Source organism: Schistocerca cancellata, chromosome 1, assembly GCF_023864275.1.
Source record: "Schistocerca cancellata isolate TAMUIC-IGC-003103 chromosome 1, iqSchCanc2.1, whole genome shotgun sequence".
In the NCBI taxonomy this organism is placed as follows: domain Eukaryota; kingdom Metazoa; phylum Arthropoda; class Insecta; order Orthoptera; family Acrididae; genus Schistocerca; species Schistocerca cancellata.
In genome coordinates this window covers 987,995,314-988,013,894 of record NC_064626.1, presented here as the reverse complement: position 1 = coordinate 988,013,894, position 18,581 = coordinate 987,995,314, and the positions used below count along the sequence as shown (strand labels likewise).

At 38.4% G+C, this 18,581-nt stretch overlaps 1 protein-coding gene and 1 pseudogene across 1 annotated transcript in view; both read left to right on the top strand.

The window, feature by feature from the left end:
• Positions 1–7,076: 7,076 nt before the first annotated feature.
• The window catches only part of LOC126120331 (cilia- and flagella-associated protein 57-like), a 294,506-nt gene continuing 283,001 nt past the window's right edge, over positions 7,077–18,581 (top strand). Inside the window, exons 1-3 of the mRNA XM_049915076.1 lie at positions 7,077–7,264; positions 13,236–13,463; positions 16,658–16,925. Of these exons, the coding sequence (XP_049771033.1) occupies positions 13,258–13,463; positions 16,658–16,925 (474 nt within the window). The 5' untranslated portion in view covers positions 7,077–7,264; positions 13,236–13,257. The remainder of the gene's footprint in view (positions 7,265–13,235; positions 13,464–16,657; positions 16,926–18,581) is intronic.
• LOC126099803 (5S ribosomal RNA) lies at positions 15,633–15,750 on the top strand (annotated as a pseudogene).

The following is an 18,581-nucleotide window of genomic DNA, read 5'->3' as shown; positions in this document are numbered from 1 at the left end:
TCCCACACCCTACTGGCGAGTAGAACAGGGAAAGGGGGAGGGGGGTCAGTTAGTGGTACTATAAGTACCTCCCGGCACACACCTTCAAGTCGCTTGCGGAATGTTGATGTAGATGTTCACGGGAAATAACGAGGATTACAGGTGTCCCAGAGGGGCAGGGGGGGGGGTGACCAAACGGGGGCACTTGACAGCAGTGGATAGTGCAGCTGGAGTGGCAATACCGTCACATGGATATTTCCACTCGAGTAGTAATAGAGCCATGTTGTTATTTCCACTCGCCTGGTAATAACGCTACATTAGTATTTCCACTCGATTGTTGCTGAAGCCTGTTTTACGCACTTGGAAATGCAACTACTGACCGTTATATATACATGCACCTATGCATCTTGATTCATCAGTTACGATAGTCCTTTTATAAGTTTTAGTTTTTCAATCAAAAACGATTTTTTTTTTTTTTTTTTTGATGAACCAGCCTTGTAATATTTTCTTCGGTATAGTCCGTTCTTGCTTTTCTTAACCATAGTCGTGAGTGCTTCTCACGCAAGTACTGTCGTGCGGCCCCGTGGACCGCATTTAGGAGGCGGGAAAATACGTAAAAACAGCTATCTAGCGCTACTTTTTGCATTTAGTACCACATATTTATTCTTCTATTACACATAAACGGTAACAAATGTACAAAATATTGTTTCGGTGCTGTGGACAAGACCTGTTCATATTGCACTCGAAATTCTCATAGAAATTTACATTGATGGACATATTTAGAAGCCGGCCGGGGTGACCGAGCGGTTCTAGGCGCTACAGTCTGGAAACGCGTCACCACTACGGTCGCAGGTTCGAATCCTGCCTCGGGAATGGGTGTGTGTGATGTCCTTAGGTTAGTTAGGTTTAAGTGGTTCTAAGTTCTAGGGGACTGATGACCTCAGAAGTTATGTCCCATAGTGCTCAGAGCCATTTGAACCATCTTTAGATATATTTAAGTAGGGTTCCTTATTTGAAACTTGGTTGTTGCAGTTTAATATCGAAGAGGTACCATTGGTCTTATAATTAATTAGTATGCCTGACAGTGAATTACACAGAAAGAATCTGCGCTACTGAAAGTGGCCACATTTCACGTCACTTTACACGCACTGCGCAGACACCTTACTCGAGCATTCCAAACAAATTGGGACCTTGCACTTGCAACACAAATAGCTTGCCTTCCTCTTCCTTTGTGATATGTCTTCCTTCCATCCCTAGGAAGGCTGTCCTCCATTTTCCAGGTCTTCGTGGAGATGTACCTCAGCTCTTAGAACTCGACCGACACGAAATCTCAATTCCCGTGGAAGGTGTTTGTTCACACAATTAAGGTCAAATCAGTTCTTTCGACAGAGCTTTCATGAAAAATGGTTCAAATGGCTCTGAGCACTATGGGACTCAACTGCTGTGGTCATCAGTCCCCTAGAACTTAGAACTACTTAAACCTACCTAACCTAAGGACATCACACACATCCATGCCCGAGGCAGGATTCGAACCTGCGACCGTAGCAGCAGCGCGGCACCGGACTGGAGCGCCTAGAACCGCACGGCCACCGCGGCCGGCAGCTTTCATGAAGTTCATCCTGGTAAGTACAGTTCTTTCCTTGAATAACTGATGTACAATATATGAATTGATAACATTGATATCAGGAATACGAAAAAACACAGCCATAGGCCAGCGTTGTGTGCGGCGGCTTGAACAGTATTTAACACTCTTTTGATCTACAGTATAAACACTACCCTTTATGTTATTGTAGTGGGCTATAATTATAGGTTTTTCACTTTCGACATCATCTTCTATGGAGTGATGCATTACTGATGTAAGAATTACTGCTCTTCCTTTCTTAGGCACGTGGGAAAGCAGTGTTCCAGTATTAGAGCTTCACGGCCAGGGGATGGCAAGAAAGATTCTGGAATTTCCTTTCGGTTCTTTCGCATTGTTCCCACTATGGTCAAATCACTTTTCTGCAGCAAGTTGGAAGTTCGATTGTCACATACCAGTTATCAGTGGTAGTGGCAGTAGTAGTAGTAATGTTATGGTTACTATGTGCTGTTAGTTTACACAATCTGAGGACAGCCTGAGTGGGCACGGTTGGGGGCAAGTCCTGTTCCATCGGTACCATTTCCACAGTAGAGATAGGTGTTGAAGACATAATTACTCCTGGAATCCCGAGGCAACAAGGCACTGAAGCCTCAGGCCATACTTTGCCCGTTTAGATGGAATTTACATTTGGAACTTACAGCGTCCCCTAAAGCCGATTAGCATTTCATCAACTGTAGCATTAGCCCCAAGAATATAGGACCGCTGCGAATTTTTATTGAATTTATGTAGAATGTTTGTTATAGCTGCTGCTAGATCAGAAATCTTACGTAACTCCCTGTCGTCAGGGTTGTCAAATCTCAGGCAGCTGTGAAGTACAGTAAATCACGCAGATGACATAGTGAAAGGAAAATATAACAGCCAGTCCCATCAGTACAAAAGAGAAAACGTATGTTTTCGTTATTCGATTTGAATACAGCAGTGTAGACTTGAAGGCAGATAAAATTCCATTTCACACATTGTCCGAGGTCTGACTTCTCTCCGTATTTGTGTAATTTCCCTGAATTTTTTCTAGTTTTTCATGTGTCCTTGTGAATATTTCGTTCAGCATATAATCACTGAAAATGTAGCTGCAAGCGGTGAGTAGTTAGACCTGTGATTGTCTCCTGAGATAGTGTCGAAATGCTGGTATCTTCAACATATTATGAGCTGGAATTCTGATATTCCTGTTTGGTTATACTGCCGACCACTTGAACCTATATCTGGCCTAGAAGTATTTCCTAGCACGTTCCTTATCTTCTCCGCTTTCTGGTTCTCGTTCAACCCTTTTCTCACCACATTCACTTTCGCCAGACACACTGAATTCCAAATCATGTTAGCTGTATATAAAATCACCATCCTCCACGTCAGAAAAATCAAAGTCGATATTTCACTCCCCACTTCATCGATAATTCTTGAAAGCTTTTCTTCAAAGTATGGATCGTTTGTTCCCATCTGCGATGGACCAGGGTTACCTAACATAATTCCAGAGTTATTGCCACCAGCAGAGGCGAGGAACAAAACAAATAAACAAAAAAAATCAATAGACCTTTTTTGTTCCGTGTCCTCTCACCGGTCAGTCCATACGGTTTGTACACGATGGTAAAAAATATAAATATTATAAATATTAAGTGGATGACCATCAGTTCTCTGAAGTATATTTTTTGTTACTTGCAACAATTAGTTCTTGTGGCATGACACGTCTCAGAACTGATCAAATAATTTATATAAAAAATGGCAGCTGTGGAATCTTGCTCACGCCTTCCCCCTGCCCTCTGGAAAAATTTCTCAGGGCGCCTATGGATCACTATTAATTAATAAAGCACTTTGCGATGGCTGACAACGAAGATATTCCTAGTCCATTGGGGTCAGCTACAATTCCGAGTTCCCGGAAGGCTGAAAAAAAAAAAACACTATGTGACGTTGAAGACGGAGTTTAATGTCATATACCTTCTTCTCATTGTGTTGTGTTACACTTGAACTGATCTAAGTGTATATTCATTACTACAAATAAGCAGCACATTTGAACACTAACGTCACTGTAATGCTTCAAACACTGTCAGCACCAATAAACATTATTGGTATATGAATAAAAGTACCTATTCTAAAGCCGGCCGGAGTGGCCGAGCGGTCGCCGGCACGGTAGCTCAGCGTGTTCGGTCAGAGAGCTGGTTGACCTATATATATATATATATATATATATAAAAAAAAGCGGTTAAAGGTGCTACAGTCTGGAACCGCACGACCGCTACAGTCGCAGGTTCGAATCCTGCCTCGGGCATGGATGTGTGTGATGTCCTTAGGTTAGTTAGGTTTAAGTAGTTCTAAGTTCTAGGGGACTTATGACCACAGCAGTTGAGTCCCATAATGCTCAGAGCCATTTGAACCATTTTGAACCTATTCTAAATACTGGGTGACCAAAAAGTCAATATAAATTTTAAAACTGAATAAATCACGGAATAATGTAGATAGAGAGGTACAAATTGACACACCTGCTTGGAACGACATGGGGTATTATTAGAACAAAAAAAAAAAATACAAAAGTTCAAAAATGTCCGACAGATGGCGCTTCATCTGATCAGAATAGCAATAATTAGCATAACAAAGTAAGATAAAACAAAGATGATGTTCTTTACAGGAAATGCTCTATATGTCCAACATCATTCCTCAACAATAGCTGTAGTCGAGGAATAATGTTATGAACAGCACTGTAAAGCATTGGCGTCGGATGTTGTCTTTCAGCATCCCTAGAGATGTCGGTCGATCACGATACACTTGCGACTTCAGGTAACCCCAAAGCCAATAATCGCACGGACTGACGTCTGGGGACCTGGGAGACCAAGCATGACAAAAGTGGCGGCTGAGCACACGATCATCACCAAACGAAGCGCTCAAGAGATCGTTCACGCGTCTAGCAATACGGGGTGGAGCGCCATCGTGCATAAACATCGTACATTCCAGCAGGTGTTTATCAGCCAGGCTGGGGATGATGCGATTCTGTAACATATCGGCGTACCTCTCACCCGTCACGGTAGCAGTTACAAACGTTTTGCTGTCCAGGGCCATCTGTCGGACATTTTGTGAACTTTTTTTTTTTTTTTTGTTCTAATAAAATCCCATGTCATTCCAAGCATGTGTCAATTTTTACCTCTCTATCTACATTATTCCGTGGTTTATTAAGTTTTCAAATTTATACTGACTTTTTGAACACCCGGTATATTGCAGCTTTGTTTCCTATCTTATTGATGGCTTCGTTGCTGCCGATGCAACGGCATATTTATAGCTACGTTGCGATTTATTGTAAATCTCCGGTGCCGACTTGATCCAGAGAGTTCAAGAAAATTTCCCTGGGAGATTCCGAAACGCCATTCCGGCCGAAATTAAGCCCTGTTTCTAATTAAATAACATTCATAATTTCGTACATATTTTGTAGTTCATACATTTAGTCCAATAGCACTTCTAGTTTTTTTTTATTTATTTATTTGATTAGCCATCCGTAGACATTTTGCAATGTATGGATGTTGTCAGTTTGGATACAGTGATTTTTGCAGATACATTGACACTTTTATATGCATTTACAGAGTATACAAATACAATGACATTTATCACTTAAATTACATTCAAACAATTAAATATTCACTTATTGTTTAGAAACAGTGTTCCTGGAAATATAGTTTAAGGGTTTTTCTGTAACAGTGCATGTTGTTAATTTCTTTGATGTCCTGTGCAGCTTGTTATACATTTACAGAATATACAATACAATGTCATTATGTCACTTAAATTACATTCAAACATTTAAATATTCACTTACTGTGTAAAAACAGTGTTCCTGAAAATACAGTTTAAGAGTTTTTCTGAAACAGTACATGCTGTTAATTTCTTTGATTTCCTGTGGCAGCTTGTTATACAATTTTACACCCTGATACAAGAAACTTTTTTGGGTCTTATGCTTATTTCTCCTATCTAGATGAAGGCAGTGGCTTGTTCTTGTGCTATAGCTGTGTAAAATGCTGTTTGTACTATAATTCACTATATTTTTCTTTATATATACTATAGTGTGGAACATAAATAAACAGGGAACAGTTAGAATACCAAGTATTTTGAATAGTTCTCTGCAGTGAGCCCACTTACTGCTTTTAGTTATAATTCTCACTGCTCTCTTCTGCACTTTAAAAACTGTTTGTAAGTTGAGTACATTATTTCCCCAGAAAATTATCCCATAGCTTATGACTGAATGTACATAGCTAAAATATACAGTTCTTAGACATTCATCGCTGCATACTGAGGAGAGAACTCTAAGTGCGTAACACGTTGTAGATATCTTCTTTGTGAGTTTTTTAACATGTTCACTCCACCTAAGCTGGCTGTCAATATGCAACCCTAGGAATTTTGTGGTGGGCACTTCGTCTACAGAGGTGTTATGTAGCTTTAACTTTAGGGGACTGTTTTTTCTGTTTATTCTAAAGCGTATGCTATTTGTTTTCTTAATATTTAAGGTCACTTTATTCTCTGTAGACCATTTGTAGACATCTTTCAGTGATTCATTACAATTTTCCAACATTTGTGCTGATGTCTCACTGGTGATTATAATATTGCTGTCATCGGCAAACAATATCTTCTCTCCATGTCGGATATATTGTGGAAAGTCATTTATATAAATCAAGAACAACACCGGACCCAGCACACTTCCCTGAGGGACCCCAATATTAATATGTTGTGGATCTGACAGGTGTTTTTCTATGAACTTTGATCTACTGGAGACATGCGAGATCTCTACCCACTGTACTCTATTTTTTAGGTATGAATGGAACCATTTGTTGATTACCCCTCTTACTCCTAGTGCTTCTAACTTAAGTAATAGATTCTGGTGGTCAACTGTATCAAAGGCCTTTGACAGGTCAAGGAATATGCCAGATACATAGTTGCCTTCATCCAGTGCTTCTAAAACCACTTTAGTGAAATGTGCTATTGCCATGTAATGTATGCTGCTATTATAGTTTAAGAACAATTATTTGACTATCTAGTGCTATTTTAAATATGTTTACAGTATAATAACTGTTGTTGAACAACTGTTTTTAAGCCTTTGGCTAAAATTGCTGGGATCGTTTACATCTTTTAATATCTTGTGGTAAGCTAACCATGTTATACACACTGTTTTGCGCTTTAGACTTATGGAGAACTTACTGTCTAATTTAGTTCTTGCGGAAAGACACGATCTCCAGCTTGTCGAATCGGTTACCATACAGAGGTTTTTTTTTTTATAAAAAAGTTCAGAATCTTGGCCCATTTTGTGCAAATTTCTGCGGACGCCAATGTATGGGACCCCACTTTTTCCACTGATTTACACCTGCTAGCAAAGCGCCAGGCCAGCTGTTGCTATGGTAACGACAGTTATAATTAGAAGCCAGCGGGGTACTTATTTACTGTACGCCAAGTTGAGGTAACTGAAGAATAACGAACAGTGATCTCCAAATCACTAGCAGTCGTGAGTTTCTCTAGTGAAACCGCACTTTTCCATCCGCTGTCTTCCTTCACGTTTAACGCCAACACCTCTGTTTCACAGAACGGTAAACTTGGGTACAATCATTTTCGAAAAGTACCATGTGAAAGACAATGAAAACGCAAATAATAATCTTTGTAAACCATTTTCTCTCGACGTTTACGTAGTCGGTTAGTGTCTTGAGTTGATATTTTTTACTTTTCTTTTTAGATACCGCTACTTGTAACCTAGCTTCTAGAATGTATTTTACAAAATGTTAACTTGCCTTTTGTTCTTCCATCACAGTGCTCGTGCTGTATCAGCTTCACGTAGGTGAGAAACAGTGGGTGTAGTGACTAACATCTGTCGTACTTTCGCTAAAGTTTGTTTGCTTAGTTAATTACAATAAAGTACCATCAAGTTTTAATTGTTTCCTTGTATGAGTATTATGTTAAGTACAATTATGGTACAAATCTTTGCATATTGTTGTATTAGATATTGGTAAAATGTATCTGTTCTATGGATATGCTAGTTGCAGGGTGTGTGTAATAATTGAGAAAAATACTGCATTGATCAAATAGTTCTCCTAAAGCGGCCATGTACCTTACTTTGCGACAACGTGCACAAATATAATTTTGCAAGCCCGCCAACTTCGCATGAGAGAATAAAACTCTTTTGCTGTAATGTAGATAAATATTGCAGTACGGGAATAAAAACCGTTCTACCTAATCACATACGCTTGTTACATCTGTTAAATTATCGACATTTCTGAGCTATCTTAATGATAATTCTCAGTGTTAGTAGGAACAGTCAGTACCAGCAGTCTAATCCTAATAAAGTATTACATACTTACCAGTTTGTGCAACAGTTCGCTCAGTTAACGAGAGTCAGTGAAGTGAACGTGATCAACTTTCTTTGTCGGTATATTTTCAGACAATATATGAAATTCAACCTTGAGTGGGCATACTAACACACTCACAGGATTCGTTACTGTTGACGACACTTCTTTGTTGGTGAAGCTCAGTGGCGACAGTTCTTTGTGGGCCCTTATTCAAACCAGGCAACTCTGAGAGTAAAGTTGTGATTGTTTTAAAGATTATGAAGAGGTTCATCGTGAGAAGCTTTAAAGACTTTTATTATTTTGGAAACCATGACACACGTGTGAACGTAGCGACAACAATTCGTTGTTCCTACTGTACCATAGAATATTGATCGCCTTCTGTTTCAATTGACACAATTTTTTTCATATTTGCGAATTATTAACATTACGTTTCATTTAAAAGTGAAAGTCTTTTCAAAGGAATCTTCCTCATTCTCTTGAAGCTGACTGTAACAGATTTAAAAATTTCCCCAAATGACCAACTACATAAACTGAGACACTTTCATTCCTTCAAACATAACATTGTAAATGTCACTAAATTACAGGTGCTATAAGCAAGCAGTAGGAGCTAAACAAAAAAAAATTACTAATTCATTATACCAGCAAAGGCTTTTGTAAAGATAATATTTTTGGCGTTTTCTGCTAATTACAAAAATTGTTCTGTATCATTTGAAATGCAGGCCCAAACTTGGTAGATTGTTGTTAATGACATGCAGTTCTTAATACAGTGATCGAAAGTAGTTTCTGATGCAACTTCTAGGTTGTACTGCTGAAGACCAAATAAAATAAGAAACAAACTTCCTTCTGTCATTGTGTAGCTGCACTTGCTGTGCATTCCCGAAAATCCTTCGTGAGTGGACTGATTAATACACTGCATGAATGAACGACTTTGACTAAATATAGTTTCAGTACCGTTAGTTACCCATACACGCCAAGGAAATAGTTTCAGTTAGTTACCCCATATCACCCTGAAATTATGAAAGAATAAGAATAAATAAGTTTCATATATACAAAGTTTGTGAAGTACTTTCAGTATAGCTGCTGCAAATAAGACTATAATAGATTTTCACCAAAAGAGAAACACTCAGCTGTAGCTTATGGATGTGTGGCACAGACAAATGTAACAGTACAGATACAGTACTGCTCATTCCCTAATGTAAGAACACTATCACCATAGGTGTTTTCAAATGGTGGGGGGAGGGGGGGGAGGCAAGAGGGAGCATTTGTTGACATCTCCTCTCCCCCTGCTGCCTTGGAGTATAAAGGACTGAGCTTTTATTCACTGCAGACTTCTCATACACTTCTGGAAGTGATTTCATGTGATTTTGCTAAACTTCTCATTTAACCAACTGCAGAATAATGTTCTTGTCACAGTGACACATTAATATAGCTTTAGCAGTTGTTGCAAAACACACCATACTGTGGTGGGAATTGTAGACTTCCCCTCCCCCTCTCTGTTGGATAAATCTTTGTGGTTGCCTGCGACTCCCACACTTTTGAATGCAAAACTCATATGTACCCACCCATGGCCACAATTACATTGACTGTTTATGAGTGTTTTTATAGAGTGAGAGGGATGAGGTGAGAGGAAAAGTATATGGTGAGTAAGAGGGTGTAAGGTGTTTGGGGGAGGAAGAAGTTATGGGGAAAGTGATGGGAGACTAAAAGTGAGGCTAAGGATCAAGAATAAGGGAGTGAGAAAGGTAGTCACAGAGGTTTCTGCCACAGGAATTGTGAGAATGGAGGATGGAGGACAGTTCTCACATGCATAGTTCACATGAACTGATGGTAAGGGTAAGGACAAAAACAGGACAGGCATGGAAGCAGTTAGTACTAAAGTACGAGTAATTGGTGTTATGGTGTGAATCATTCCAGTAACTGACTGGCCAAATTTGTGGTTAACCTCAGTTTAGCAGTTGCCTGTTATGTGGGTAGTCATTCCCATATAGCAGAGCTGCTATAATATATGGTCCTCCCCTTGAGAGGTCAGGAAACACCTGTGAGATAGTAATATGAGGTGACAAGTAACACTGGACTATGACAGGAGTATGACACATATGATGCACAGGGCTGGCAGAAACATGGACTAGGCCGTTGCAACAGTCATGTTGGTGGAATACAAATAAGAGTGAGTTTTTGTATATGATATCCCTCATATCAAGAGATGAGAGATGATCACGTCTGTGCCAAAGGAACATGGTTAAATTTTTCAAGGTTTCATTGATCTTGGGTGATAATTCACAGTGGCTATGAGTTTGTGGGTAATAGAGGAAGACTAGAGAAAGGGATGGCATTTGATATTTGTCATCAGCATATTTGGCTACCTCATCCTTCCCATTACACCTGAAGGCGACACCTGTCAGTATCCTGGTACTTTTGGTGATTTGTGTTTTTGATATAAACAGAGAGGTTTTTGTGGGATAAAATGAGAGGTGAAGATCAACATCTAACAAGGTAGCTTGATTATTTGAGAGGAGTAAATGAAACAAGTTTTGGAGTCGGTCTGGAAGAAGAAGCAGAGTGTGTCCTTGCCATGAATCCAGATCATGAAGATTTCATGAAGTAACCTAAACAAGAGAAAGGTTTTTAGTTGTTGGGTGGACAGGAAAGATTCCTCCTGGGCCCATAGACAAATTAGCAGAGAATGGTGCCATATCAGTGCCCATGGCAGTGCCACAGAGTTGTCTGTGGATTTGACCTTCAAAGAAGAAATAATTATGGGTCAGACAATGGTTGGCCAAAAATATTTGGGAGGGGTGGAGATTTTAGTATTTGAAGGATACTGGAAAAGCTGGTTGGTGTTCAAAGGCACCCAAGCCACAAGCATTCTGGGTATTGGCCTACATGGGTGCGCCATAGTAACAAACAATACATCTGGTGATAATGGTCCAGGAACTGTGGAGAGACAGTAGAGAAAGCCATTAGAATCTTCTGTGTAGGAAGGTAGGTAGTGAAGTGTGGGTTAGGGACACTCGGCATCAAGATTATCAGCTTGGTAGATTGTGAAAACCTGGTTGGAGATTATGACTGACAAATGTGAGGATCTCTTGGCTGACAAATGTGAGGATCTCTTGGTGAGAAAGGAACCACTCACAATGGGGGTACCAGTAGGGAGACCAAAATAATACATAAAAGGTGAGTGGGCAAGGCATTATCTCCATACAACCCATAATTTCTATTATTGCAGTATTTCACAAAAATAATGATACTATGTTGTGGGAAGGAAAGTAACTACATCAGTCATCGTCATTCTGCAGATACTTGAACTCAGCTATATGTATTGCCATGTAACACAGGAAAAGGAATCATCAGTTCAAGTAAAGGTGTCAGAGAAACAACCATGAGCATGAATATTTTCTCTTCTGAATATCTTTTTGTTCTAGAGAAATCATTGCTATTGTTACTACGTAACCAACAATAATTAATTATTCTAGTTTGTGTGATATTCAAGTTAATGTAAACTGATCTTCATTTTACTGTTCTTCATGCATTCATTTCCTCTCAGGTCCACCTTTCTCCATCCCTGCAGCATTCCCACAGGTATGCAATATTGAAATTATAGTCTTATAAATAATAAAAGTAATAAACACAAGTAGTAAAACTTCATTTTGATTTCAGTTTCCATGGACTATTGAAACTGTTGTCAAATTTCCTTCTTTTATGTTATCTGTTATGACAGTATATTTTCTCATTTTTACACCAGTGCAAATGATAATGACAAATATTAAATTATTTAGCACATATATTGAAAGCAACAAGCAGTAACAGATATAGCATCAATATTTGGAGGAACCATTCCCACATTTGAAGAGCAGTAAAAATCAAATCAAACAAGAAATTAAAAAAAAAACTGTAAAAAGCATTTTTCAGTCCACTTTAAACTTACCCTTCATCAAGCTGTAGCTCTTATTGGTGATACTTCTGAAGCCATCCATGGAAGTTATCCTAGCTTGGGGCTGTTACAAGCTGACTGGTTGCAACTTCTTGTAATATGTGTGTCTTTAGTAGCTTCAGATTCATGTGTGCAGTTCTTGGTTTGTATATATGTCCACTGATAAAAATAACATGTTGTTAAATCATTTTACTGAGCAAGCCAACCAGTGTCACCTTCAAAGAGATCAAATTAAAAGGAAGCATTCCTTCACAATCAAAACTGAGGATCAAGAAATACAGCCTGTGGCACTGTTGTAGTGAAACATCACACCCTGTTCATGTTAATTCCATACAGGCCAAAATTCTCTATATGTCCCACATGAAGATGCATTGCTCTGAAAAAAAGTATTAACAATTAAGCAATTCATAAAATTAAATGAAAAAGGAACCACAGGTAATCAACAGTGGACACACTTTCCATAACTGAATTAGTGATCCTCTCAAGATGAAAAATCGCTGTCATTCTACCTGTGCAGAGCCATGAACAACTTTCATGAGAGCGTTAATAGTATGTAATCAATAATTATCACTAAAGAAGTCAATGGAAATATGAATCATATCTAATTAATATAAATAAACAATTCCTGTGTTCATTATTGCACTCAATTTTCACTCCGCATTAAAATACAGTGATATCCCCATTAAAACCTGGAATCATTTTTGCTATCCACTGTATTTAGAAAAAAAGTTAACATGTTGACCTCTACTCTATTGCATCATACAGTCCTCTAAATATAGTTATTATACATGTGATGATTCAGTGGCTGTATGTATAAATGGCATAAGAGAAACCTAGGCATCAACTGCAATTAGACATGGACATGAAATAAATTCAGTGATGAACAATGAAAATTTTTGCCAGGCAGGCATTTGAACCCAGATTTCCCACTTATGTAAGCGATCACCTAACTGTTTCAGCTATCCGAGCATGTTTCCCATCTAGCCTTAACCCTCAACTTGTCGCACATTACCTATGTAGCATCCGCTGTTCCTTTTACTGACTGGTAGCATCTTTACCTGATTCCTGCAAGATGTCCATACTCTTGCCAGAATCAGGCAAAGCTGCGAGCAATCAGGATAATGGACAGTCGACCCTACATAGGTAGTGTACAACAGACTGAGAATTTGCACTGGATGGGAAGTGTGCTTGGAGAAACAAAGTGGTAAGGTGACTGCTCACATAAAGTGGGAAATCTGGGTTCAAGTCCCAGTCTGCCACAAATTTTCACTTGTCACCATTGATTTTATTTCACTGTCCAATTGGGGCTGATGTATGAGTTTGTCCTGTGCATTCTAAGTATAAGTTGAAAGAATGTCATAAAATACAGTTTCCAACTTTTTTTTTTCAGTCGTCTTGGGACTTAACTAGCCATGTCTTCTTTAACACTTGAGGCGTCTGCTTTCTATGGCTTGAGGACAGATGTAAAAGGCAATGCTTTGTATGTTACAAGTGAAAAAGTCTTATATCCAGCAGGCGGTGTCATAGTTCTCCATGATTACAAGGAAAAAACTCAGCAGTATATAACACTTGAAGAGACAAAGAAAACTGTCACTATCATCTGCCTTAGCCCAAATAGGTACAGATATTTATAAAATTTCCTTTCATTGTAATGTACGTACCCTGTTTTCTTTCATTGTATTAATTTATCGCTTGGCTAGTCACATTTTTCAGCACTTGAATGGTAACTCTTCCACAATAAGGCATGGTATGTAACCCAGAATGTTACAGATTCTAATGTTAGTATGTCTGTAATATGGAAATAATAGCATGTGGGGAAGAAAATGAAAATAGTGATATTATTTGCTAAAGAAATAATGAATCATGTAAAAGATTTTAATCTTACTTTATTTAAAAGTATGAATTGCTCCTCTTCTAAATAAGTATCTGATATCATAATGATACTAATAAAAATTAGTGGTATGTAAAGTAAGATAATATGAGCAGTATGGTGAAAGAGACTTTCTCTATTAATAAACTTACAAATGTGAAATAAACTTACAAATGCACATAAACCAAATGCCAGTCATTCAGATTTACTTAAATAGACTAATACAATCCATTCACGTCCTCCATGTACACATTTTATTCAAAAACTAAAATCATAATTGAAAGCATTCTGTCTTTAAATAGGACGAGAATGCAAAATATAGTGAACATTACCTTGTACTACATTTCAGAAACTGTCCACAATTGTTGCTCTTTATCTCATCATCACTACAGTGTTTTAAATATCCACCATTTACTCACTTTAAGGTCTTGCAGTGTGGACTACATAGGTATCACTCTGAATCACAGCCACCAGTTAAACTTGGTTTTTGTCATACAATAACACCACTCTGGCATACTGTCCATATAGGTAGTTATCATTTTTGACAGTAAAGTAATGACACATGAATTACACGTGGCAATAGTTACCGTGGTGCACAGATATGTGTCTACTAATTTCCTGTACAGATCACACACACACAGATCACAGGGTCCCTATTACGGTTGGAGCACCATTACAACTTTTGCTGAGTACTCATAGCATTTGACGATGATTATGCCATGTTGTACAGCTTGACCTGCTTTCTGCTATGCACATCATTCTTCTTGCTGTGTTTTCAGACTGTGAACTGTCCACAAAAGTGGCAGTCATGTAACCTTGTGTCGGAGTGATGCTTGCCACATGGAACTATAATTCATATGACATTACTATGGTGGTGAAAATGAGTTACTAACTATCTGGATAATATGCCAGTGTGGTGTTACTGTATGATAAAACAAAGTTTAGTAAGAGGGATTTTTATCAGTTGTAGCAGGAGTGTTTTTGACATTGCCAGACCTTGTTGCTTGCGGTTTTAATAAACATTTAATTGCAGCTCTGGAAAAAAAGATGTGTGCATTGGTACCAACAATGTTCCTCCATGGTGATGAAGGACATCTAGACTATAAATGAGATATTTTCCATATGGTTCACATGGAAACGTCATCAACAGAGTGATAATTTATGTGAAAAAGCTGGAATTCTTGGGTGACTGACTTTACCTGAAAAAGTTCAGGACATGGTAATCTTTGTGAAAAATATGGAATTCTTAGGGAAATTGTTTTTGCCTTAAAAGGTTAGGGAAATATCAGGTGGTAGTAAAAGTCCATCAGAGTTATGACTCAGTTTGGATTTCAGCTGTTCCTTGACCAAAACAGATGTATTCCATTATCACAAATCACTTGGTGATATCTGCTTTGGAGACATGGAGCCATTGTGTAAGAGAAGGTGAGGCAGTACATTAAATTGCTACAGCGTTTGTTACTCAGTTGTGGCAGCTTCTGGAATGCTTGGGAGTCTTCATTGTTGCCTTGCAGTTCTCATGATACCTGGTCTATTTTTCAGCATCTGATTGTGAATGCTACAAACATGACAGAATTTGCCATGTAACTATGATATTTATTTATTTATTTTGTATCCTATAGTTGTGAATAGATCACAAAATATAAATGACACAATTTGACAGTATTGTTTTGGTTATTGTTGTGTTTATATTGTTGTGGCTGTTCATATGGTTTGACCATATCTTCAATCACCTCACCTCATTGATGGCGTGTTATTTACTTTATTGCTGTGTCACCTCATTCGGCGGCATGTACTTTATTTTATTGCTACATTCCTGGAGTTCCTGTAAGATTTGCCTTCAAACATTCTGTATTATCTATGTTTTCAACACGATGGTGCCTCGCTTTATAATTACATGTGCTTCCTGAGATAAATGGCAACGGCCTTGCCGCAGTGGATACACCGGTTCCCGTCAGATCACAGAAGTTACGCACTGTCGGGCGTGGCCGGCACTTGGATGGGTCACCATCCGGGCTGCCATGTGTTGTTGCCATTTTTCGGGGTGCCATTTTTCGGGGTGCACTCAGCCTCGTGATGCTAATTGAGGAGCTACTTGACCGAATAGTAGTGGCTCCGGTCAAAGAAAACCATCGTAACGACCGGGAGAGCGATGTGCTGACCACATGCCCCTCCTATCCGCATCCTCAGCTGAGGATGACACGGCGGTCGGATGGTCCCGATGGGCCACTTGCGGCCTGATGACGGAGTGAGTGCTGAGATAAATGATTTGGCCATGTATGATTAAATTACAGGAGCCTAATTACATGGCAAGCATGACACCTGATTTGGCTCCAAAGGATTGTTTACTTTTTGAGCATATGCAGAGCTGCAATTACAAGACCTGGTTATGGTAGTGGCCCATGTGGCACTATCAGGTATTGGTGATCAGACATCCTAAAACCTGTCACACAACATTATGTTTGTGCCAAAGTGGTTGTTGTTACATTGAACTCTTCTTACAGTTGCTCATAGAAACATCACAACAGTAATAGTACTGTGCACTTTGTGCAGTAGATATTTCAGAAGTTCAGTTATTTGAGTTCCTATTTGGAAATATGCTTACTCACTTCAAACTATGATCCCTAAAAGTGTGTAGTGAGAATTTAGTGTTGCTGTTTAGAGTACGTGCGTAACACCAAGGTACTGTTTTGGTGGTGATCTTTCAGTATATATTAATAAGAAAATTTACTGAGCACTCTTTCCTGGTAATATGCTGTGTTTAAAATATTAATATCGTATTATTATTTTTATTAAGTGATATGACACAATATTTTATGTATGTTACATCTCTTGTAGATCTGATATGCAGTAGTGTTTGAAAATCACTTCCATAATTCTGTATTTATGTACAGTGATAATGTTCAGCTTTAGATTGACTGTTTTTTCCTCTGTTCGTTAAGGAAATTTGTAGCTGTTGTAAAGAAAGGAAGCAAACCAAGTATGTCCATTTATGATATGGCTTCACTCTCATGTGTGAAAAACTTAGGAATTCCATTTGAAAGTGCTGCTCATGAATTTGTTTCTGTTAGCTTCACATTTGACAGCAAAAATTTAGTTGCCATTTTAGGATCACCTGACTGGACAATGCTGTATTATAACTGGCAAAATGGAAAAGTTGAGAGTTCAACAAAAGCTGTACCACCAAACAGCAGTGGATCAGTTTCACAAGTAAGTATCTGACAAACAGCAATGGATCAGTTTCACAAGTAAATGTCTGACACAAAACTGCAGCGTTCATAACTGCAGTTTGCACTTAAATTTTTTCTGTTTTACAGTGCTGCACTAAGTGCTCAAATAACATACAGTAGTATGATAGATAAACTCTAGAAGACTGCTTAACACTCTCCATCACTTATATACAGCATTCTTTTTATTCTACATTGACTTTATATAAACCAATTTTGGGGAAAAAAGTCATCCAAAGCCTTGATTTAAGAGAATAATATGGTTCCTATCAGGCCAATGCTTTTGCCATTGGCAGTTCATCAGCTCTGGTCTTGTGTTCTAAAAGAGGTTAAGGCAGTGTCTTAAATCACTGTGAATTGTGTGATTGCTATTGCATTTATAAGACCGTTACAAAGCAGTATTTGCTCTAAGATCATCAGTTATTCTCACTTTGGTTATGTCCTATTGTTTTTTACACCTTCCTTGAACAACTAACTGCACACATTGCTTATAAATTTATTTATCTTGAAGTTGCTTCACTAATTGCTCTTTTGGATCCTAAAACTGAATTGCAGCACTCACTCCCACTTCATTCATTCCATCATCCACCGAGTATTGAAATTCATTTACACATAAGCAGTTCCTTGTTTTATGTGGAATGTTACGTGGTCTGACTAGACTTGCTCCTCTCCTGCTACTATACCTTCTGCAGTTATGTACCCTAAGGTTGAGCCGTACTCAAATTGAAAAATCCTAGGAATTAAATGGCTGCTATTCTGACAGCACTGAATTATTAATTAATCCTGCAAAAGTGCATGAACTGTCAAATTTTCACACAAACTGCAGTGTTTATTTTATGATTGACTCATGTATGGATGAGTGCTCCAGGCTCAGAACTTCCATCACTTCATTTGTACCTTTGCACAAAGCTGTATTCAAGGTTAAGGGGGAATGTAACGGAAAATGTAAACATTTATTTAAAAAAAGCATTACAGCCATATTTATTATAGTACAAATCTAAAATTTGCACATGTAAAGCAAAAGAGCTGTTTTTTAATGGAAAAATATAATAAAATATGCAGGACTAATATTTTGCCAGAAATTTGAATTTTTAATTTTTGTATTGTACGTTTTTATAAAAAGCCGTAACTCAAATTCTAATTATGCAATTAATCTGAAAATTTTATTGCAGTGTCCTGAAAAGGTTGTAAGACCACTGAACTACAGTTATTAATTTATGGTGCAAATTTTATCATTAACAGAGATTTTAATTTTGCACATCCAAAATTAACTTTTTTTCTACATACAATTATCTAAAAATCAGAATGTAATTGTTATAACCTTTAATCACCAATAATTGCGTGGATATTCAAACACCCTCACTTAGAAACAATAGCTGGTTACATGATAACAACTCAGTATCTCTTATTCGACTGCCGTGCCGTGACATGCGGCCGGCGCCGTTCATAGCTAGGTGGCGCTCCCGCGCTCAGTCGAGTTGCGGAGCGCCTCTATCGCCATTTGCGCGTACTGTCGTGGCGGCACTGTTAAATGTCATGGCACTGTCACAACAGTAATGGCAAGATCTTATGTTTTTTAGTTCCAGTGAGGCAGCAACATGTTGCAAACAGTTCCTGAAAATTTCAAAGCATTAGTGCA